The sequence below is a fragment of the Zootoca vivipara genome, chromosome 6 (assembly GCF_963506605.1).
Source record: "Zootoca vivipara chromosome 6, rZooViv1.1, whole genome shotgun sequence".
Taxonomy (NCBI): Eukaryota; Metazoa; Chordata; class Lepidosauria; order Squamata; family Lacertidae; genus Zootoca; species Zootoca vivipara.
Window position 1 is genome coordinate 7,149,057 of NC_083281.1, and position 24,650 is coordinate 7,173,706.

The window sequence follows — 24,650 nt, forward strand, 5'->3', positions numbered from 1 at the left end:
ATGTTGGTCGCTTTGAGAACACTGTCCAACCATCTCATCCTCTGTCATCCCCTTCTCCTTGTGCCCTCCATCTTTCCCAACATTAGGGTCTTTTCCAGGGAGTCTTCTCTTCTCATGAGGTGGCCAAAGTACTGGAGCCTCAGCTTCACAATCTGTCCTTCCAGTGAGCACTCAGGGCTGATTTCCTTCAGATTCCTTCCTTCCTTTCCTTTCCTTCCTTCCTTCTTGCAGTCCATGGGACTCTCAAGAGTCTCCTCCAGCACCATAATTCAAAAGCATCAGTTCTTCGGCGATCAGCCTTCTTTATGGTCCAGCTCTCACTTCCATACATCACTACTGGGAAAACCATAGCTTTAACTATACGGACCTTTGTAGGCAAGGTGATGTCTCTGCTTTTTAAGATGCTGTCTAGGTTTGTCATTGCTTTTCTCCCAAGAAGCAGGTGTCTTTTAATTTCATGACTGCTGTCACCATCTGCAGTGATCAAGGAGCCCAAGAAAGTAAAATCTCTCACTGCCTCTATTTCTTCCCTTTCTATTTGCCAGGAGGTGATGGGACCAGTGGCCATGATCTTGGTTTTTTGGATGTTGAGCTTCAGGCCATATTTTGCGCTCTCCTCTTTCACCCTCATTAAAAGGTTCCTTTAATTCCTCCTCACTTTCTGCCATCAAGGTTGTGTCATCAGCATATCTGAGGTTGTTGATATTTCTTACGGCAATCTTGATTCCGGTTTGGGATTCATCCAGTCCAGCCTTTTGCATGATGAATTCTGCATATAAGTTAAATAAGCAGGGAGACAATATACAATTCTAGCATTCTATAATTCCTGCACTGCAGAGGCTACATGGCCCTCTCGGGCGTCCTTTGCAATTCTAGGTTTCTATCATTTGAAGACCCTCCAGGGCAGGTCCTGCTCCTGCGCTTCCTCTCCTTTGTCTTCCCTTTCTCATTCCCTTCTTCTGCGCGCTCTCTCTCCCTCCCTCCCTCCTCCCTTCTCTCCTTTGTCTTCTTTTCTCTCCCGTTCTCCTTTTCTCCCAGGGAGAGGCGGGGACAGCCGGGAGCCTCCGCACTGTGACGCCGAGAGGAAGCGGCGAGGGGGAAGCGGAGCCATGTCTGCAGCAGGTACCCGGGAGGGAGGCGGGGATCGGGGCCCGTAGGCAGGAGGGAGGGAGGGAGGCCCGCTCTCGGCCCGGCTCGGATCCAGCCCCTCTTTCTCCCCGCAGCCAGCCCAGCTCAGAGGATGGGCTTTCGGCCCCGTAACCTGCCTTCAGCTGGGCGCCCGGGGCGCGCGGTTCCCAGGCGGACTCCTGCCGGGAAGAGAGAGGGATGGAGAGCGCTCGTCCTCTGAGCGCGCGCAGACGGCTGCAAAGCCCAAGCTTAACGGATGGAGAATGGTGCTGGTGTCGGGGCTGCGCAACCCCAGCTTCTGTTCATTTATCTCCCTGCCCGATGGGTTGTAGACAGGTGTTAGACCTGCTCAGAGTAGACCCAGTGGAAACAATGCGCATGACTAACAGTGGTTCTGTTTCAGAGTCAAGATTTATATGCATCATCTGTCGGTCTCTCTGTCCATCCATCCATCCTTACTATTATATTAATTTCACAAAATTTATACGCTGCATAATTGCAAAACAAAACCTACAACCATCCACCCTTGCTAATATATCTTCACAAAATTTAGACACCACGATTGTAAAAAACAACAACACCAAACCTCAAGGCGGTTTGCAAAAAGATAAAACAACAACAGAGACAAGTAAACAACAACAACAACAAATATTCAATATATCCAGTGAAAGGCAGGTCACACTAATCCTAAGCATCTATTCATTTATTCATGCCGGGTTTTTTTATATTAATAGGTTATTTGTTGTTGTTTAGTCGTTTAGTCGTGTCTGACTCTTCGTGACCCCATGGACCAGAGCACGCCAGGAACTCCTGTCTTCCACTGCCTCCCGCAGTTTGGTCAAACTCATGTTCGTAGCTTTGAGAACACTGTCCAACCATATCATCCTCTGTCGTCCCCTTCTCCCCTTCCCAACATCAGGGTCTTTTCCAGGGAGTCTTCTCTTCTCATGAGGTGGCCAAAGTACTGGAGCCTCAGCTTCAGGATCTGTCCTTCCAGTGAGCACTCAGGGCTGATTTCCTTCAGAATGGAGAGGTTTGATCTTCTTGCAGTCCATGGGACTCTCAAGAGTCTCCTCCAGCACCATAATTCAAAAGCATCAATTCTTTGGCGACCAGCCTTCTTTATGGTCCACGCTCTCACTTCCATACATCACTACTGGGAAAACCATAGCTTTAACTATACGGACCAATAAAATTTAATTTATAGGTAGAGTGGGGGGGGGGAGAAAGAGAATAAACCAAAAATTCCCATGTCCCAAAAATTCCCCTTCCCATGTCGGGCCTATGCAGAACCTCTTTCCTTCCCCTTCTCTCGGTTTTGGCTTATATTCTCACTTGGGGCATGAGGAAGTATCCCTCACTCGGGGGGGGGGGGGAGAGGAAGATTTGCCATGAGGAGGGAGGCCGGTTGCCAGATGAAACAAAGTTTCAAATACAGTGATACCTTGGTTCTCAAACTTAATCCGTTCCAGAAGTCCGTTGGGAAGTCCGTTCCCAAACCACGGCGCGCTTTCCCATAGAAAGTAATGCAAAATGGATCAATCCCTTTCAGACTTTCAGACCATGGATCCATAAAAGCCCCCCATCCAAACAATAACTATCATCAGTGCAGGTAAGGGGGGGAAATTAAATTTTTATCATCTACAATACTGTCTTGTGGTACATTGCTTTCATTTTATGGATCCATGGTCTCAACACTAGACCTTTGCTGATGCAGCCCAGAATAGCATTAGCCTTTTTTGCTGCTGCATCACACTGTGGACTCATGTTAAGCTTGTGGTCCACCGAGACCCCTTAGATCCTTACAGTCATTTCGAATTCTGATTCTGTCTTCTGCAGCATCAGCTACCCCTCCCAGTTTGGTGTGTACTAGATCTTGGGGGTGGGGTGGGGTAACATTTCCAACCCCGCCTGGATTTGCCAGGGATTGAACCTAAACTTCCCAGCTCGATCCCTTCCGCCTCCCAGTTCATTCCTTTTGTGTTTACTCTTCCCGAGCCTTGGATGCAGAATCCCTCGGAGGAGACGACTGCCTGGAAGAGGACGAGGAGGAGCTGGAGGCGAGCTTGGAAGACCACGAGAACGTGGGGAAATTACTGATTCCCGGCAGGCGTAGCTGCTGCATCCTGACCCGTCGCGGAATCACTCTGCGCGTGCTTCTCAAAGACGGGCTGATTGAGCCTGGAGAGGGCGTCCTCTCCATTTACTACCTGGTAAGACACTCTCGTCATTCTGTTGCTCCTCCTTGGAAGAAGTGGGCAAGGGGAGTGCTGGCCCTCAATCGTGCCCACCTGAGAGTGTGGGAATGTTCAAGGAGGCAGGAGAGGATATATTGTTTATTAATATCCTTCTTAACTTGTGCTAGCAAGCCCCTTTACTTAGCAGAGTGCATTGCCCTTCTAACGCGCAGCGGATAGCTGGTTGCAGGCTTGCTTAAGCCTCTCACGGTCCGGTCGGCGGGCGGTTGAAGCCCTGACTGGGGACGTCAGGACCAGAGGCAAGATGGTGATGTAGAAGCAGGAACAGGTGCAGGGCTGAGGGTCCAGCAGCAGGCAGTTGCAGGGTCAAGGAACAAGGCAGAGGCGAAGGTCTGGGAGTCAAGGAGCAAGGCATCAGCAGGGTGAAGTCCAAGGGTCGAGGCTCAAGGCGTCGGCAGGCGAGGGGTGCAAGGAGCAAGAGGCCAGAAGCAACCACACAGGGATAGCGTTGCTGTGGCAAAGAGCTAAAGGGAAATGCTGAGCTTTTATCCCTCCCAGCTCCTGCCACCAGGTGCAGTGAGGTATCAAGTGGCCTCACCTGAGTGACCACTCCTTGCCTCTCCAGCACAAGCTGAGGCCTCACCTGAGTGACCACTCCTTGCCTCTCCAGCACAAGCTGAGGCCTCACCTGAGTGACCACTCTTTGCTTCTCCAGCACAAGCTGAGACAGGCCCCAGTCCTGCAAAGCACTACAGCCCCCAGAGCCTGACTCCTGCCCATACTCCTGACAAAGCCTCTCATGACCATACAATTCAGAATTGAATTTTATGTTCCTGGCAAGTCCCCTTTTATCCCTCTCAAAGGAATGAACACATGACCATCTTATTTAAAGTATATTAAAGAAGTTTACTCACATCAGTTCAGTTCACAGTTGGATCCCTGAAGGCAGACTTAGTTACAAAATAAATACATGTGGAGCTATCCCATAAGGAGATAGTCCCAGTGTCAGCCAACAGGGCATCCCTAGCGAAAAAGCTGTTGCTCCTACGATGGAGGAAGTCAAAGAGAGAGAGAGTGCTGCGTGCCTTATGCTTTTTGTTACCTGCACAGGTAAGGTCACGCCCACCTCTAGTCACATGCAAAAGGAAGCATGTCCCAGCCCAGGAGGAAACAGGAAGTTCTGACTGGCAGGACCAAACATCCCCTTGCATGTCCACTCTAGAAAAAAAAGGAATGTTGTACTTGACTGCTACGTATGTATCACATCCCACAGAGAGGAGCTGGAACTGGTTACGACATGAATGAACTTAGAAAAAGACTTCTCTTCTCTCTCACCTATCCCAGGGCAAGAAGTTCTTGGGCGACCTGTTGACGGATGGCAAGATCGTTTGGCAGGAGACGGGTCAAGTGTTCAACTCGCCAAGTGCCTGGGCGACCTACTGCAAAAAGCTTGTCAACCCAGCCAAGAAGTCTGGGTGTGGCTGGGCGTCAGTCAAGTATAAGGGCCAGAAATTAGACCAGTATAAAGCTGTTTGGCTGAAGAAGTACCAGCCCAACACGCCCCCTGCAGAGGAGGTGAATGAATACCCTAATTTCTCTTTCACTTGTTAGAACACTGCATTTATGTACAAGCTAAGTAAGCAACAGTTTAGATTTATCAGGTTATGGTAAGTGCAAAAAAGCTGCTTCTAATGGGTTAAAAAAAGGAAAGGAAACAAACTCTAAATTTTTATATATACTTAATGGCGACACAGTTATTTGTCCTCTTTTGTTTGTGCTTCCGTGCAAGAATAACTAATGCAGTTTTCATTTACGCTAAGAAATCAAGGGCTATCTGCTTTCTGCATGAAGGGCAGCATACAAAATTAATAATTTAATGTGGGCACCAGACGCTGCTGGGGAGAGAGGTTGGGAAGAGAGATTCTTACTCTCTCATAGCAGAGTTAAGCACAACAGCGATTGCGCAGAGCACATTAAAAACTTGGTTAGATTTCACATATGCCCTCATCCACTTTCAAAACAAATGTTCCCCACAAAAATACTTAGGCTAGAATAAATCACAGTAAGTGATTTATTTATTTTTACTCGCAGAGTTTCCAGAATTTAAAATAGACAAATCTCTCAGCTGGCAGTAAGACAAAAATGAAGAAAAGTTTCAAATGACTTTAAAAGAAAATAACTTTACTTACTTACAAAGAGGATCATGCAATCTTTGGGTTGCAGGCTATTGGATCTCCTTTTTTGAGAGATGCAGTTCACTTGGTTTTTCTTGCAGCTGGGAGCCATCGTCCACATGGCTCCTTCTTTGCTTCTTGCATGAAGCACAGAGAAAAAGATTGAGAAGTGGGGAAGCAGAGGGCCTGCTAAGCCACACCCACTTGCTACCTAGGTTCTGGGTTCAGGTTAACTCTTTCATGTGTGCAAGTTTGAGTCAGCAACTGTATATTGCAGAAACTGCCTCTATCTTATGCATTCTGGCCCACTGTCAGACAGCTCTGGATGTTCGATCTGAAGCCGTCTGGAGCAACAGAGGGCATGGCTGTTGTGCTTTCCTCACATGAGAGCTCTTGTAGGCTGAGCAGCAGTGGGGAGACTGTCCTCTCCGACGGACATTGCATCTCTTTTCCTCCCCCAGAGTTTAGTGAGCGAAGGGGAAGAGGATGAGCTTGCCGAGGAGGAGGAGGAAGAAGCCAAGGGGGTTAAGTCAGTCCTCTCAGAGTCCATGCTAGCTAAGAAATTGGAGGACAAGACCCGGAAGCAGCAGGGCAAAAGTCTTGCAGAACTGCACAGCTCAGGTATGTCAATGTAGTATTGATTTATATGCCGCTGACTTGCCAAAATGGGCTTCTAAGCAGTTTACACATGTAAAACCAATTATATACCTGTACAGTGGAACCTCGGTTTATGAACACCTCGGTTTATGAATTTTCGGTTTACGAACGCTGCGGAGCCATCTGGAACGGATTAATTCACTTTCCATTACTTTTAATGGGAAAGTTCGCTTCAGTTTATGAACGCTTCAGTTTATGAACAGACTTCCGGAACCAATTACACCCATGCTTTGGGTTAAGTACGCTTCGGGTTGAGTACTCCGCGGACCTGTCTGGAACGGATTAATCCACTTTCCATTACTTTCAATAGGAAAGTTTGCTTCAGTTTATGAACGCTTCGGTTTAAGTACCCCGCGGACCGTCTGGAACAGATTAATCCACTTTCCATTACTTTCAATAGGAAAGTTCGCTTCAGTTTATGAACGCTTCAGTTTATGAACAGACTTCCGGAACCAATTGTGTTCATAAACCGAGGTACCACTGTATATATAAAAAAAACCATTACACATGATTTAATTACACAACAAAACAATTTCGCTCATCCTTTAAAAACACCCATAAACTTAGTACAGTAATACCTCCGTGAACTTCCGCCTCGTCTAGCGTCTATTCCAGCGAAAGTCCGCGGCAAACCCAGAACTAAAGGAATGGGTTACTTCCAGGATTGCTGCTCGCACATGCGCAGACGCGGCGCTTTGCCCTGCGTCCTTTTTGGCTAGCGGCTGGGGCTCCGGAACGGATCCCGGTCGCAAAACAAGGTACGACTGCACAGTCATACTTTGGTTCTCGAACTGAATCCGTTCTGGAAGCCCATTCAACTTCCGAAAATGTTCGGAAACCAAGGCGCGGTTTCCCATTGGCTGCAGGAGCTTCCTGCACTCAATCGGAAGCCGCGTCCGACATTCGGCTTCCAAAAAAAGTTTGCAAACCGGAACACTTACTTCTGGGTTTGCGGCGTTCGGGAGCCAAAACGTTCGAGTCACAAGGCATTCGACAACCAAGGTACAACTGTATAGTTTTATTACATAAGCAACCGCAAAACAGCCTAACTCCACAAACAGATCTTTATACGGCAGGGCAGTCTGGAATAAAAGAAATTTGTCTGAACTGATGTCCTCACAGATTCTTGGAAATCAGACTTCCCGCCGCCGCAGGGAGGAATTTTTGCTAGTGTTACCCTTTGATAGGTAAAGGTAAAGGGACCCGTGACCATTAGGTCCAGTCGTGACCGACTCTGGGGTTGCGCGCTCATCTCGCATTATTGGCCGAGGGAGCCAGCGTACAGTTTCCAGGTCATGTGGCCAGCATGACAAAGCCGCTTCTGGCAAACCAGAGTAGCACATGGAAACGCCGTTTACCTTCCTGCTGTAGCGGTTCCTATTTATCTACTTGCATTTTGACGTGCTTTCGAACTGCTAGGTTGGCAGGAGCTGGGACCAAGCAACGGGAGCTCACCCCGTCACAGGGATTCGAACCGCTGACCTTCTGATCAGCAAGCCCTAGGCTCAGTGGTTTAACCCACAGCGCCACCTGGGTCCCTCCTAGATCCTTTTCACATGTACTGCTCTCAAGCCAGGTGATAAAGGTCGCAATTGGTTTTGCTATGTATAAAAATCACTAAAATACATTTTGTAAATGAAACGAAGCACAAACACCCACAATGAAAATGTAGAATAAAAGAAACCTGTTTAAACAGATTAGACAACTGGGCCAAAGCAAACAAGATGAATTTTAACAAAGAGAAATGTAAAGTACTACATTTGGGCAAAAAAAAAAGGAAAGGCACAAATACAGGATGGGAGACACCTGGCTTGAGAGCGGTACATGTAAAAAGGATCTAGGAGTCTTGGTAGACCACAAACTTGACATGAGTCAGCAGTGTGATGCAGCAGCTAAAAACGCCAATGCGATTCTGGGCTGCATCAATAGGAGTATAGCATCTAGATCAAGGGAAGTAATAGTACCACTGTATTCTGCTCTGGTCAGACCTCACCTGGAGTACTGTGTCCAGTTCTGGGCACCGCAGTTCAAGAAGGATACTGACAAGCTGGAACGTGTCCAGAAGAGGGCAACCAAAATGGTCAAAGGCCTGGAAACGATGCCTTATGAGGAACGGCTTAGGGAGCTGGGTATGTTTAGCCTGGAGAAGAGAAGGTTAAGGGGTGATATGATAGCCATGTTCAAATATATGAAAGGATGTCATATAGAGGAGGGTGAAAGGTTGTTTTCTGCTGCTCCAGAGAATTGGACATGGAGCAATGGATTCAAACTACAAGAAAGAAGAGTCCACCTAAACATTAGGAAGAACTTCCTGACAGTAAGAGCTGTTCGACAGTGGAACTTGCTGCCAAGGAGTGTGGTGGAGTCTCCTTCTTTGGAGGTCTTTAAGCGGAGGCTTGACAGCCATCTGTCAGGAATGCTTTGATGGTGTTTCCTGCTTGGCAGGGGGTTGGACTGGATGGCCCTTGTGGTCTCTTCCAACTCTATGATTCTATGAAACGCCACAACAATGAAGGGCATTGAAACGGGGTGGGGGTGGGCGTGGGAATGGAGATGTTTAATTTTGCGTTTCATGGATCAGTTTAGCTCAGTGTTGGCGAGTCACTTTGTTTTCAATCCCAGATAACAGCAAAAGGCTGGACTGCAGGAATCGAATCCCTGTCCGTTATTGCAGCCTGGGGAGTCGGGACTCTGCCAGGTATGTCCATCATATGTATGAAATCCTCTCAGTAGCTAGAGGCAAATGTCTTTTGTGTAGCTGTGCTCACGGGGGTGAAATCTGGGTACCAAGCGCAACATGCTAACAACATCAGTGTCTAATTTAAAAAGCGGGGAGGTGGGGTTCTAGTCCTCAAGGCGAAGGCAGACTTGAGAATGGATGCCTCTGTTTTGAGTTGATGGGTGGGGAGGCAGGAATTCAGCCGCAACTGGAGAAGCTAGTTTCCTGAAATGCGGCCAAAACTGTAAAAGAGAAAACTCTGGCTAGGATTCAAAACGTGGCCTTCTAGACTTCTTCCGCCGGCCCCTGGAAAGCGCCCACAATTCTTACACTCTCCTACAGTGTTTCCCCCCCGAACCGGAACATGCCCTTGGGAATAATAATAATAATAATAATAATAATAATAATAATAATAATAATAATTTATTATTTATACCCCGCCCATTTTGGCTGGGCTTCCCCAGCCACTCTGGGCGGCTTCCAACAAAATATTAAAATACAATAGTCCGTCAAACATTAAAAGCTTCCCTAAACAGGGCTGCCTTCAGATGTCTTCTAAAAGTCTGGTGGTTGTTTTTCTCTTTGACATCTGGTGGGAGGGCATTCCACAGGGCAGGTGCCACTACCGAGAAGGCCCTCTGCCTGGTTCCCTGCAACTTGGCTTCTTGCAGAGAGGGAACCTTTAGCAAGGCCTCTTGCTAGCTGGGGAGGGTAGAGAGGGGGTTATTAGACTCGTGAAATTTACATGTATTGCTCCTCCCACTTTTGGCTCTGGCCCTCCCACCACTGGCATGTGGCCCCTGGAAGGGAATGTGGCCCCCGGGCTGAAACAGTTTCACCTCACCTTGCAACAGCGGTTTTCAGCAAAATAGTAAGAAAGCAAAATAATGACTTGCTGAATGCAAGATGGATCTAGAACAGGCATCCCCAAATTGCGGCCCTCCAGATGTTTTGGCCTACAACTCCCATGATCCCTAGCTAAGAGGACCAGTGGTCAGGGAAGATGGGAATTGTAGTCCAAAACATCTGGAGGGCCGAAGTTTGGGGGTGTCTGGTCTAGAACACAATTGTGTAAACTGAAGAAGTTGTGAAGAAGTTGTTGTTGTTGTTGTTGTTGATTAACCACTCTAACGGGCTTTGTTCGGGAAGGAATTTTCCACAAACAAAACATGTCATCCATTTATACTGCGATTCGTTAGGGTAAACCTCCCTGTGACCCTCGGATGTTTAACAAATAAGATAAATAAATACAGGATTGAGTGCCCCAAGGCAGCTTAAGTTGTATTTAAAAGCCCTTGCATTCTGCTCATGAATTGTTTTTTAATGCTACTAGTCCTCAGGATGGCCGTTTCTTTCTCTGCCTTTAGGAATCCCCACACCTTGGTGGAAGTGACGTCTTTCGCAGCCCTTAACAAGTTCCAGCCTTTCAATGTCGCCATCTCCAGCAACGTCCTTTTGTTAGTGGTACGTGGTGGGCATTGGCAGGGCTCTGGCCGGCCCCACAAAGAGGCAAGCAACCGCCTCAGTAATAATATAATAATAAATTATTCCTTATACCCTGCCCATCTGGCTGGGTTTCCCCAGTCATTCTGGGTGGCTCGCAACAGAATATTAAAACAGAATTAAAACATCAAACATCTCAGGCGGCAGAATCCATCGGGGCAGGAGAGGCTGATGTCAATTTTTCTTCTTCCCTCCCTTGTTCCTGATGTGGATCTTCACGCCCCTCTTCTTCCCTGGTGGAAAGGAGAGGGGGTCTGCCATTTTGGGGGTCTGCCTCATGTGCCAAAAATGTACAGGGCTGATTCTGCCATTTGATAAAAATGCAAGCGGGAAGTTCTCTTAAGAATTGCAATTTTTAAAAAAACATCCCCTTGGGAATCAACGCTGCTTAGGTTCAGAATAATAGCCTGCAGTTTTTTTTCCTCTGCTACTGCAAATATTAATAATAATAATAATAATAATAATAATAATAATAATAATAATAATAATAATAATTTATACCCCACTCATCTGGCTGGGTTTCCCCAGCCACTCTGGGCGGCTCCCAACAGAATTAAAAGCACAATAAAACACCCAACATTAAAAACTTCCCTAAACAGGGTTGCCTTCAGATGTCTTCTAAAAGTCAGATAGTTGTTTATTTCCTTGACATCTGATGGGAGGGCGTTCCACAGGGCGGGCACCACCGTAGAGAAGGCCCTCTGCCTGGTTCCCTGTAACCTCGCTTCTCGCAATGAGGGGACCGCCAGAAGGCCCTCGGAGCTGGACCTCAGTGTCTGGGCTGGACGATGGGGGTGGAGACGCTCCGTCAGATATACTGCGCCGAGGTCATTTAGGGCTTTAAAGGTCAGCACCAACACTTTGAATTGTGCTCGGAAATGTCCTGGGAGCCTTTTGGGGCACAGTTGCCCCATTCAGGACCAGGGAGTCCTACACCCACCCGCCCACCCCCCGTCCCCCCAAAACAGTACTTCTGTCTTGTCAGGATTCAACCTCAATCTGTTAGCCGCCATCCATCCTCCAACCGCCTCCAGACACTTCACCCCTTCACTGGTCCTGATTTAAAGGAGAGGTAGAGCTTGTTGGTGGTGGGGGGAGGAATCCACAAATCTGATATTCTGTGGGCATAGCTTGGACTCTGATAAGAGGATTATAGAACTGTAGAGTTGGAAGGGACACTCAGAGCCATCTAGTCTGACCCCTGCAATGCAGGGATTATGGGAGCTGGAGTCCAGCAGCACCCAGAGTGTTACCACGGCACCCAAGGGTGACCAAACCTCCAAACCTCTGCTCTTTCCCCCTCCCTCTTAGGATTTCCATAGCCACCTGACGAAGAGTGAAGTGACTGGCTATCTCGGCGGTCGTTGGGACACCAACAGCCAGTGTAAGTTCCCCTGTGGTAACTAGCAAGAGAGTGGAGCTGAAATGTTCCAAATTTCCTTTCTCCCTCCTTTCCTTTAAAATGTATTTAACTAAGAGAGATGCTTAAGGCAACCAAGCAGGGGTTTCTCTCAAAGCTGATCTCAAAATTCAGATTGCAGGTGCTAACCTACGCAGTAAAATAATAATAATAATAATAATAATAATAATAATAATAATAATAATAATAATAATACAGCTGAACAGGAACCACAAGAATGAATGGACAAAGGTGCTGAACTTAGGTGGAAGGAAAACTTGACTTGGTCGAAGGCATCTTTCTGCATTTCTGTTTATAGCAGCCATTTATTCAAAACCCTATTTCTTTTGGTGGGGAAGGTTGCAGGTTGATTCTCCAGGCAGAGCTACAAAAGCCCCCCAGTTGAAGGAGTGGGGAACATTTTTGGCCCCACGGGCCTGATCCTTATCAATTCCCATCTTCCCCCGATCACTGGTCCTGTTAGCTAGGGATCATGGGAGTTGTAGGCCAAAACATCTGGAGGGCCGCAGTTTGGGGATGCCTGTCCTAGAGAATCAGGGGAGATGATACTGGGCGAGACGGACTGATGCTCTGACTTGATATAGGGCAGCTGGCTCCGTTCCTAAAGCCTTAGAAAAGAGGGTTAGTTTGGGCAGCTAAGCAGAACCTCCATGTTCAAGGCAGTATATCAGCTAATGCCTGGCCAAAAGCAGGAGGGCTTTGGTTGACCAAACCCAACGACCCCTTGGTTCTCTATCAGTGTTGTAGGGACACGGGTGGCGCTGTGGTCTAAACCACTGAGCCTCTTGGGCTTGCCAATCCAAAGGTCGGCAGTTCGAAAACCCGCAACGGGGTGAGCTCCCGCTGCTCTGTCCCAGTAGATAAGTAGGTACTGCTGTGGCAGGAAGGTAAACGGCGTTTCTGGTTTCCATCACAGTGTCCCATTGCGCCAGAAGCGGTTTAGTCCTGCTGGCCACTTGACCCGGAAAGCTGCCTGCAGACAAACGCCGGCTCACTCGGCCTGAAAGCGAGATGAGCGCCGCAACCCCATAGTCGCCTTGGACTAGACTTAACCATCCAGGTGTCCTTTACCTTTTTTTTTTTTAAAAAAAAAAACCTTTTCCTGCATTGCAAGGGGTTGCAATAGATTTGTTATTGTTTAGTCGTTTAGTCGTGTCCGACTCTTCGTGACCCCATGGACCAGAGCACGCCAGGCACTCCTGTCTTGCACTGCCTCCCGCAGTTTGGTCAAACTCATGTTCGTAGCTTTGAGAACACTGTCCAACCATCTCGTCCTCTGTCGTCCCTCCCCTTCTCCTAGTGCCCTCCATCTTTCCCAACATCAGGGTCTTTTCCAGGGAGTCTTCTCTTCTCAAGAGGTGGCCAAAGTCTTGGAGCCTCAGCTTCACGATCTGTCCTTCCAGTGAGCACTCAGGGCTGATCTCCTTCAGAATGGATAGGTTTGATCTTCTTGCAGTCCATGGGACTCTCAAGAGTCTCCTCCAGCACCACAGATTAGCCTTGGCTAATCCAACTCTACAATTATAATAATAATTTATTATTTATACTCCGCCCATCTGGCTGGGCTTCCCTAGCCACTCTGGGCGGCTTCCAACAAAATATTAAAATAGTCCTTCAGATATTAAAAGCTTCCCTAAACAGGGCGGCCTTCAGATGTCTTCTAAAAGTCTGGTAGTTGTTTTTCTCTTTGACTGGACTTAACCGTCCAGAGGTCCTTTACCTTTACCTTTGCTTTTTCACCTTTCAGTGTTAACAGTGCTGAGGGCATTCCCTTGCCGATCACGCCTTGCAGACGGGGACTTAGCAGCTGCTGTGGAAGAAGAGGTAAGGAGCTCATATCATTAGTAATGGTGGGGCTGGAGTGTGTGTGGGGGGGTGTTTGGGGATGCCGGGGTATTGGGTACCACGGCTGCCCCATAGATTGTTCGATTCTTCCTTTGCCCTCCAGCCGTCTTGGAAGTATAACTCCTGGGCAAACAGCTTGGATGAGGAGGACAGGAGGACAGGTAGCTCGCCGTTCATGGGTGTTCAAATTGTATACAGTGGTACCTTGGTTCTCAAATGCCTTGGTACTCAAACAACTTAGAACCCAAACACTGCAAACCCGGAAGTAAGTGTTCCGGTTTGCAAACTTTTTCCGGAAGCCGAACGTGCTCCGTTTTGAGTGTTACGCTTCCGTTTTGAGTGCCACGCTTCCGTTTTGAGTGTTACGCTGTTAAGGGGTGATATGATAGCCATGTTCAAATATATAAAAGGATGTCATATAGAGGAGGGAGAAAGATTGTTTTCTGCTGCTCCAGAGAAGCGGACATGGAGCAATGGATTCAAACTACAAGAAAGAAGATTCCACCTAGACATTAGGAAGAACTTCCTGTCAGTAAGAGCTGTTTGGCAGTGGAATTTGCTACCAAGGAGTGTGGTGGAGTCTCCTTCTTTGGAGTCTTTAAACGGAGGCTTGACAGCCATCTGTCAGGAATGCTTTGGACTGGTTGGACTGGATGGCCCTTGTGGTCTCTTCCAACTCTATGATTCTAAGTCTCCCCTTCTCCAGGCTAACCATACCCAGCTCCTTCAACCGTTCCTCATCAGGCTTGGTTTCCAGACCCTTTGTCATCTTGGTTGCCCTGCTCTGGAAAAAAATAAAGCACAAACAGCGTTGAAAAGCAACATCCTTTTCCTCTTGTCTTCAGATATGCCAGAACCTCTTTATGCGTGGGCTTTGCCTGGTGGGCTGGTATCACAGCCACCCATTCAGCCATGCCCTGCCATCTCTCCAGGACATCGATACTCAAATGGACTACCAGTTGAAGCTCCAGGGGACCAGCAACAGCTTCCAGCCTTGCTTGGCTCTCATCTGCGGTAAGTGGCAGAAGGTTGCCCATCCTCCTCAACCCAAACGAAACAGCCCACCGTCTCCCAGCACTCTGCAAACGTTAAGGCCCAGAAATGGGCAGCAGTGTACCTTTATGGATTGCTCCTGTGTCTAATCCTGTCTAAACCAGCATCTTCTGCTCACATTGGCCAACCAGATGCCTCAATTATTGCAGATATTGTGCAGCTTGAAGCAACTGATGCATAAAAACTGACTCTTTTCTGGAATGAAAATTGCCTAGACCCATTAAGATTATTCAAAACTTTGACTTGCAGAACTTTCTTCGAAGCAGAACAAAAACATCAACGATACAGCCAAATAATTCCATGCAATATATTGTGCTGTCCAGCACAGGCCTAACATCTTGGAAATAAAAGTTAATTCCAAACAGACCCTGTAAGCAAAGTTCTGTCTCTCCTTACAGCCTCCTTTCCGCCTAGAGCTGTTTTTGTCTCCCTACAGGAGATTCTCTTTTTACGCATCTTTACTCCCACAGAGCCTGGGAAGAAAAGACTCAGCCGCCACCCTTCCAAGATGGCGAAATTTGCAATTCAACCCATGTGGTCTCAGGTTAAACACTCACATGTTAGCTAGCAGAGAACAATAACACTTGATTATCAAGGAGCTCACTTGGTGTGCTCCAGTGGAACTTCCCCCACATTAAAAAAAATTCAGCCATGCACAAAGGCATTCTCCATTTCCGTGCCAATTAACCAATTATATTTAACATCAATGGGACGGGTGCAAGTAGGACCCGAAGGCAACGTCACTCTCCCCACTTGTGAATCCTTAGTCAATGTTATTTTGACAGTGGAGAGAGAACATAGCCATCATAGAATCATAGAACTATAGGGTACCATCTAGGTTTTGCCCAACATGGGGCTCGAACCCATGACACTGAGTCTCATGATCTACCAAGATCATAGCCTTAAAGCCATCCAAGCCAGTGCCCATTGGTGCCTCTTGGAGTGCATTAAACTTTGTGCTTAACAATAATAATAATAATTTATTATTTATACCCCGCCCCTCTGGCTGGGTTTCCCCAGCCACTCTGGGCGGCTTCCAACAAAATATTAAAATACAATAGTGTGTCAAACATTAAAAAGCTTCCCTAAACAGGGCTGCCTTCAGATGTCTTCTAAAAGTCTGGTAGTTGTTTTTCTCTTTGACATCTGGTGGGAGGGCGTTCCACAGGGCGGGTGCCACTACCGAGAAGGCCCTCTGACTGGTTCCCTGTAACCTCGCTTCTCGCAGCGAGGGAACCGCCAGAAGGCCCTCGGCACTGGACCTCAGTGTTTAGGCTGAACGATGGGGGTGGAGACACTCCTTCAGATATGCTGGACTGAAAAACGTCCGTTCTTTTGCCCTTCCCAGATCTCCCAGTATCCATCTTCAATGGATGCCTATGAGATCCAGCATTACAGGAGACGGAGAAAAGTTTCATCCACTTTCTCAACACTCTGCATAATTTTCATAGAATCATAGACTTGTTGAGTTGGAAGGAACCCTGAGGGTCATCTAGTCCAACCCCTGCAATGCAGGAATCTTTTCTATTTTTCCCTTTCCATTTTATGTATTTTTATTCTGTACTTTTCAAGTTTATACATTTCACTAAATTTACAATCATTTTGACATTTCAAAACTTGACTTCCTTCCCCCCTCTTTCTGCAGTTCCTTAACATTGTTGTCAACATCTTCTGCATATCCAAATTAACTTGATTTGTTCATTTATTCCTCTACTTTAAATATATACTCTTATGAAACTGCAGGTTATCACAAAAGTCCTGCCAATGTTTTTATCTGTTTATAATTTATCTGTAAATTTTCAACATACCATTTCCATTCTTTCCTTTTTTTAAAAAAAAATGTTATCTTGATTTCTTATTCTTCCGGTAAATTCCGCCATTTCTACATATTCCTCATAGGTATCTCAAGCCATTTGCCCATGTTGCCATGCAAGCAGTCCATGCAGAATGGAGGCACCCTATATATAGAAATGAGCAAATCAGTGATATTTTAGGGAGCAGGCTAGCAGGTGGGGCCCATGACTTACATCAGCCATAAGCAAACTCAGCCCTCCAGATGTTTTGGGACTACAACTCCCACCATCCCTAGCTAGCAGGACCAGTGGTCAGGGATGATGGGAATTGTAGTCCCAAAACGTCTGGAGGGCCGAAGTTTGCCTATGCCTGACTTACATCATAGGAGCCTACACAACACAAAACACTGTTGCAAAACACAACACAACACAAAACATATAGGTTTTATTTTGTTTTTCTTATCTTAAATTTTGGAAATGTACATCCAGGTTTTTCCCCCTCTAAATTTTTGGGGCCCCCCAAGAGAGTGGGGCCCTAAGCTATAGCTTGTTTGTTGTTGTTTAGTCGTTTAGTTGTGTCCGACTCTTCGTGACCCCATGGACCATAGCACCATAATTCAAAAGCATCAATTCTTCGGCGATCAGCCTTCTTTATGGTCCAGCTCTCACTTCCATACATCACGACTGGGAAAACCATAGCTTTAACTATACGGACCTTTGCAGGCAAGGTGATGTCTCTGCTTTTTAAGATGCTGTCTAGGTTTGTCATTGCTTGTCTCCCAAGAAGCAGGCGACTTTTAATTTCGTGACTGCTGTCACCATCTGCAGTGATCAAGGAGCCCAAGAAGGTAAAATCTCCCACTGCCTCCATTTCTTCCCCTTCTATTTGCCATTGTTTGTTCCATTTGCTTGTTTAGCTTATACATAAATCTGGCACTGTTCCCATGCTAGGTGCCCAAATGATCTGGAGTTTGTCTTTTTGTCTCCTCAGGTCCGTACTGCCATGCAAACCAAGGCATGGAGTCGAAGATTTTGCCCTTCTGGGTTATGCCCCCTCCGGAGGTGAGTCCTGCAGCGCCTGACCACGGTGCTCTTTGGGAGAGCGGGGGGGAGGGAGTACCTTACACCAAATCAGACCATTGGCTTGGAAACTTCAGCCGGTGCAGAATTCAGCGGCCAGGTCACTCACCGGAGCAAGACAGTCTGAGCATATTAAACCGAAACCCGGTCCGACTGCACTGGCTACCCATTAGTTTCCGGGCCCAATTCAAAGTGCTGGTTCTAACCTATAAAACCTTAAACCATGGGCAGGCAAACAAATGCCTTCTCAATCCGGCCCGCGGACAGTCCGGGAATCGGCGTTTTTTTACATGAGTAGAATGCGTGCTTTTATTTAAAATGCATCTCTGGGTTATTGGTGGGGCACAGGAATTTGTTCCCCCCCCCCAAAAAAAATAGTCCGGCCCCCCACAAGGTCTGAGGGACAGTGGACCGTCCCCCCCTGCTGAAAGTTTGCTGACCCCTGCTAAATGGCTCAGGACCGCAATACCTCTTTCCATATGAACCCACCCGGACCCTAAGATCATATTCCGAGACCCTCCTTTGTGCGCCTCCTCCTCGAGAGGTGCGGAGGGTAGCAACACGAGAACGGGGCCTTCTCTGCAGTGGCTCCCCGTCTGTGGAATTCTCTCCCCAGGGAAGTTTGCCTGGCGCCTTCATTTTACACCTTTAGGTGCCAGGCAAAAATGTTCCTTTTAAACCAGGCTTTTGATCTGATTTACATCCTATGTCCTTTTAAAATGTTTTTTGTTTGGGGGGGGGGCTATTGAGTTGTTGTTTTTATTTTCATTATGTATTTTGCGGTTTTATATCTTGATTTTATTCTGTGAACCACCCCAAGACCCCCGGGTATAGGGTGGTATATAAATTCAATAAAATAACAATAACAATAATAATAATATCATCTAACTCACTGTCTCCTGCACTGAATGGCAGCTGCTCTCCAGCGTTTGAGACAGGGGTCCATCTCCCAGCTCCGCCTGGAGATCTCAGGGCCTGGATCTAGGGCTATTTGTATTCCAAGAGGAATCGATCTATTCTTCGTAAATCTACGATCTATCACTGAGATCGTAGAATTATAGAGTCGAGAGGGAACACGAGGGTCATCTAGCAGGAATCCTTTGCCCAACCTGGGGCTCGAACCCACGGCCCCAAAATCAAGAGTCCGGTATACTGCCAATCATTTGCTGCTGTAACATGTGTGTGTGTATGTGTGTGTGTGTTAGTCAGCTGGTGCATGCTCTAGTTATCTCCCACTTGAACTACAGCAATACGCTCTACGTGGGGCTCCCTTTGAGGGTGACCCGGAAACTACAGTGCTACCTCTGGTTAAGAACGTAATTCGTTCCAGAGGTCCTGAAACTGTTCTTAACCTGAAGCACCACTTTAGCTAATGGGGCCTCCCGCTGTCGCCTCCACGCGATTTCTATTCTCATCCTGATGCAAAGTTCTTAACCCGAGGTACTATTTCCGGGTTAGCAGAGTCTGTAACCCAAAGCGTTTGTAACCCGAGGTGGTTGTTGTTGTTGTTTAGTCGTGTCCGACTCTTCGTGACCCCATGGACCAGAGCACGCCAGGCACTCCTGTCTTCCACTGCCTCCCGCAGTTTGGTCAAACTTATGTTCGTAGCTTCGAGAACACTGTCCAACCATCTTGTCCTCTGTCGTCCCCTTCTCCTTGTGCCCTCAATCTTTCCCAACATCAGGGTCTTTTCCAAGGATTCTTCTCTTCTCATGAGGTGGCCAAAGTATTGGAGCCTCAGCTTCACGATCTGTCCTTCCAGTGAGCACTCAGGGCTGATTTCCTTCAGAATGGATAGGTTTGATCTTCTTGCAGTCCATGGGACTCTCAAGAGTCTCCTCCAGCACCATAATTCAAAAGCATCAATTCTTTGGTGATCAGCCTTCTTTATGGTCCAGCTCTCACTTCCATACATCACTACTGGGGAAACCAAAGCTTTAACTATACGGACCTTTGTCGGCAAGGTGATGTCTCTGTTTTTTAAGATGCTGTCTAGGTTTGTCATTGCTTTCCTCCCAAGAAGCAGGCGTCTTTTAATTTCGTGACTGCTGTCACCATCTGCAGTGATCAAGGAGCCCAAGAAAGTAAAATCTCTCACTGCCTCCATTTCCTCCCCTTCTATTTGTAAGGAGGTGATGGGACCAGTGGCCATGATCTTAGTTTTTTGGATGTTGAGCTTCAGACCATATTTTGTGCTCTCCTCTTTCACCCTCATTAAAAGGTTCTTTAATTCCTCCTCACTTTCTGCCATCAAGGTTGTGTCATCGGATTATTATTATTATTATTAGCACTAGCGGAGGAAAAAAGACTGCAGGATAATTTGCAGCGTTGATTCCCAAGGGGATGTTTGGTACACTGCCAATTGTTTGCTGCTGTTAACGTGTGTGCGTATGTGTTAGTCAGTTGGTGCTGTATCAATATTATAATCATTCAATAGAAGGGTAAAATCACTTGCTGCTCAGAAGTATGTTGGCTCAAAAAAAAAGAGGTGGTGCATTCTGAGGAGCTGCACCTCTAAGCCACCAGGGGGCGCTTTAGAACTTTGGTTCTCCTGAGCAAGTCGAGAGAGGGGGGAGAATCGACTTGGTACTATTCACCTCTCTGTGTGTCTCTCTCTCTTCGCCCCCTTCCCCGGCCAACTTTCCTCCTCCACCAGCAAAGGCCTTATGATTACGGCATCCCCATGGAAGTTGAGGTCACCTACGTCCAAGACGGCTTCCTCACCAATGACGTTCTCCACGAGATGGTAACTTTAGTTCATCTGGATTTCGCATCTGTCGGGTTGCGTCGCCAAAGCGCCTTTTGTTGCAAGCACACAGGGCTGCAATGATCTAAAGAGAGGCCTCCCGAAAAACAAAATTTGTAACTGATGGTATAACAATCCTTACATTCAGAGCCCTGCGGGCTTTCACAATGCAAGCGTTGTGTGCGAGCTTGAAAGTCAATATTGAGAGTCCTCTTAGACCAGGCATGGGCAAACTCCAGCCGTCCAGATGTTTGGGACTACAAATCCCATCATCCCCGCACCACTGGTCCTGTTAGCTAGGGATGATGGGAATTGTAGTCCCAAAGCATCTGGAGGGCCGGAGTTTGCCTATGCCTCTCTTAGACCCAAGCCTCCTTCGAATTCTTGCCAGATTCCTTTAAGAAGCCCCTGATCGCAGTGTTGTAGGGAAATTTGGGGTTGCCTTTCAGAGCCCAACTCTCCGCCAACTCTCCGTGTCCCCTAAGTCTGTTTATTGGTGGGAGAAAAAATGAACCGTAGAATTGTGGAGTTGTAAGGTACGTAAAGGGTGGCCTATTGCAACCCCCGCAATGCAGGAAAAGGTTAAAAAAAAAAGGGTAAAGGTCCCCTGGACGGTTAAGTTCAGTCAAAGGTGACTATGGGGTTGCAGCGCTCATCTCACTTTCAGGACGCGGGAGCCAGCGTTTGTCCATAGATAGCTTTCCAGGTCATGTGGCCGGCATGACTAAACTGCTTCTGGCGCAACGGGACACCGTGACGGAAACCAGAGCACACGGAAACGCCGTTTACCTTCCCGCTACAGCGGTTCCTATTTATATACTTGCACTTTGACGTGCTTTTGAACTGTGAGGTTGGCAGGAGCTGGGACAGAGCAACGGGAGCTCACTCTGTCGGGGGATTCGAACCGCCAACCTTCTGATTGGCAAGCCTAAGAGGCTCAGTGGTTTAGACCACAGCACCACTCACGGTTTTTTTTTTTTTTTTTTAATCTGCACGAAAACCAGTAGAAGGAAAGCAAGGAAGATCTTTTCTAGAAAAAGAGGTCCCTTGTTCTCTTAGAATGGCAATGGCATCCACCCGAGAGCTGCCAGAACAGGGTCCTGGGGAGTTCCGGCTGGAAAAAAGCCTTGCGCACAACACTCCTGCGGTGTAGGCCGAATGTGATTCCTGTTCTTTCTTCCTCATAGATGCTGCTGGTGGAGTTTTACAAAGCAGCGCCCGACATAGTGAAGTTTCAAGAGATGTGGAGTCAGGAGCAGACCTATTTGGATAAACTAAAGGTAATCTCAAGGAAAAACCTGACGGCAAGAGCTGCCCGGCAGTGGAGCAGACCTCCCGGGAAGGTGGTGGATTCTCCTTCCTTGGAGGTTTTCAGGCAGGGGTTGGGTGGGGATTCTTTAAGCTGGGATTCTTGGGCTGCAGGGGGTTGGACTGGATGACCCTTGGGGGTCCCTTCTGACTCCACAGGTCTCTAGTTATGCATGCTCTGGTTATCTCCTGCTTGGACTACTGCAATGCGCTCTCCGTGGGGCTACCTGTGAAGGTGACCCAGAAACTACAACTAATCCAGAATGCGGCAGCTAGACTGGTGACTGGGAGCGGCCGCCGAGACCATATAACACCGGTCCTGAAAGACCTACATTGGCTCCCGGTCTGTTTCCGAGCACAATTCAAAGTGTTGGTGCTGACCTTTAAAACCCTAAACGGCCTCATCCCAGTATACCTGAAGGAGCGTCTCCACCCCCATCGTTCAGCCCAGACACTGAGGTCCAGCTCCGAGGGCCTTCTGGCGGTTCCCTCACTGCAAGAAGTGAGGTTACAGGGAACCAGGCAGAGGACCTTCTCGGTGGTGGCACCGCCCTGTGGAACACACTCCCATCAGATGTCAAGGAAATAAACAACTACATGACTTTTAAAAGATACCTGAAGGTAGTCTGACAGTAAGAGCTGTTTGACAGTGGAACTTGCTGCCAATGAGTGTGGTGGAGTCTCCTTCTTTGGAGGTCTTTAAGCGGAGGCTTGACAGCCATCCGTCAGGAATGCTCTGATGGTGTTTCCTGCTTGGCAGGGGGTTGGACTGGATGGCCCTTGTGGTCTCTTCCAACTCTAGGATTCTAGTCCTGTTTAGGGAAGTTTTTTAATGTTGGATGTTTTATTGTGCTTTTAATATTCTGTTGGGAGCTGCCCAGTGTGGCTGGAGAAACCCAGCCAGATGGGCAGGGTATAAATAATAAACTATTATTATTATTATATAAATCTATGGTTCTATGGAAGCAAGGCAAAGTGGGGGACGGGGGGGGGGGAATGACCTTCCAGATTTTGACACAACCCCTTTTCCAACCCTGACCTTCTCTTTTGAACCTAATTCACACAAAACCGGCCCACTTGGCACAAACAGGAACGGCGTACCATTTGCAACCAATAGGGTTACACATGCAGATGAACTGCAGCAGAAAGGGTGCTGGTTGGAATATGCACAACTTGCAGACTTAATATATAGAATAAGAGAAGAACATACGTTTAAAGAAGATTGGGAAATGTTTATTGAATATATGGGAAATAATTGTGTACAGCTGAAAACGCTGGCAGCATTAAGATAAATTAAACAGTGTAAATAAGTTTTGATGGATACAATAATGGAATACTGAATGGTTTAGTTTGTGTAAAATATGCAGGGACTTATGACATGCAAAATGAACCATGGAAAGAGAAGACGAGAAGTCATTGATATTTTAAGGATGTTTAAATGAGTATTTTAAATTGTAAAACATAAAAATTTAAAAAGAATTAGAGAAAAGAGTATTGCACGGTGACTTGCGTGTGGGCCGAGTGAGGGAGAAGCAATTTTTCTTGCCTACTTGCATTTAGCAAGCTGCTGAGTCTTGCTTTCGGTCTAAGTGCCCTGCCTGTTTGGATGACAAACGCTTCCATTCTTTCCTTGCAGGGCTCATTGGCTTCCAGGACGCCCAAGGACCAAGGTTTCGGACACATCCTGGAACAAGTCTACAGCATCCTCAAACAATACAGCTGAAACCAGGAGGAACCATGAAGGCTCTTCAAGGAGCTGCCGGTCACGGGTTAGGGAAAGACGTTTGGGCGAGAAGCTCCCCGCCTACTTTGAAACCCAGTTCTGCTGCATCTTGCTTGGCGGGTGGAGAGGGAAATGGAGACAGTGTGTGTGTGTGTGTTTAAGAAAGGTTTTTTTATGAGTTTAAGAGGAGACACTGGACCAGCCAAGAAGACGCTTTGATTTGCCTATGCGGAAGCTTGAGAAGCTATCTGTTCCCCTGTACTGGGCTCGGCGTGACGTGACAGAACACACCCATTTCATAGATGGTCGACTGAAGCAGGGAGCAGAAGCAACTTGGCTTGCGAGGCCTCAAAAGGACCCTCTGGGTAGATCTCGAATTCAATCCAGCAAAGCATTGTGCGCTGGTCCACACCGCTGATCTCCTCTTGAGGTTTTCTGAGATGAAATGGAAGCCCTCAGCTCTCCAGTTTCGTCTTACGTTTCGTGCTGTGAAGGGTGGGTGGGTAGGGAGAAACTCACCTACGACCTCCTATGTTTGGGGTGGGTGTGTCTGAGCTGATAAGAGGGCAGATATAAAAAAGGGGTGGCGTGGTGTTGCCTTTCTAAAAATTTCACGGATCTGTAGAAGCAGCAAAATCCGAGTAAAAAGGCAGCGGATTTAAGCTAAAAAAGGACGGAAGCTTACTTTGTGTAAAAACAGGCTTGCGGCAGGTTGGTGAAAATCTAGCATTGCCCTTACCGTGTTCCTTAAAAGCAGCTGTGCATCAATCTGTTCCTGCGGCTCTCGGGTAGGGAAGCTGCGATGCTTCAGATGCTTCTGGACTCCTGGCAGGAATGACAGGAGCTGGGAAGCCCAGCAAACTGGTTGCGACGGCTCTGCAGAGCAAGCTGCCCCCAGGAGGACATTTGCCTGGCACATCTCTTTCCGATGTACAGTCCTGCCCTGGCTTCCCTCTGGTCAGCCTCTGCTGGGGATGGGGCCGTTCTGTCCCAGTTTTTGTTGTTGTTGAATGTACAGGCAACTCCCTGCTCACACGTGTTCTGTTTGCCAAGCACCCAGAAGTGGTACCCAGAAATGAGAAGCACCTGGTCAGCTACTAGGCTGTCGCTCCGGCTCATGCGAGGGCTTGGTTGACCAGCTCAGATTCCCCGTGCATCAGTAGGCCTTTGCTGAACAGCCTCAACAAGCCTCTGGCTTGTGAGGAGACCCTCCCCAGAGCCCAGATGACATCCTCTTTGGGCTCTGGAAGGGTCTCTGGACAAGCTGGGCTTGGGGGAGCGGGGTTTCCTTGGCAGCTTCTGC

General features: G+C 47.6%; 1 protein-coding gene across 1 annotated transcript; it reads left to right on the top strand.

Annotated features, from left to right (window-relative positions):
* The first annotated feature begins 1,070 nt into the window (after positions 1 to 1,070).
* MPND (MPN domain containing) lies at positions 1,071 to 24,556 on the top strand. The gene is made up of 13 exons (XM_060275368.1): positions 1,071 to 1,122; positions 3,127 to 3,341; positions 4,671 to 4,901; positions 5,962 to 6,121; positions 8,780 to 8,855; positions 10,244 to 10,340; positions 11,691 to 11,763; positions 13,547 to 13,623; positions 14,490 to 14,658; positions 17,482 to 17,552; positions 20,227 to 20,316; positions 21,504 to 21,596; positions 23,261 to 24,556. Exons 1-13 carry the CDS (start codon positions 1,110 to 1,112, stop codon positions 23,345 to 23,347), a joined length of 1,452 nt encoding a protein of 483 aa, XP_060131351.1. The 5' UTR covers positions 1,071 to 1,109; the 3' UTR covers positions 23,348 to 24,556.
* Positions 24,557 to 24,650: the final 94 nt, after the last annotated feature.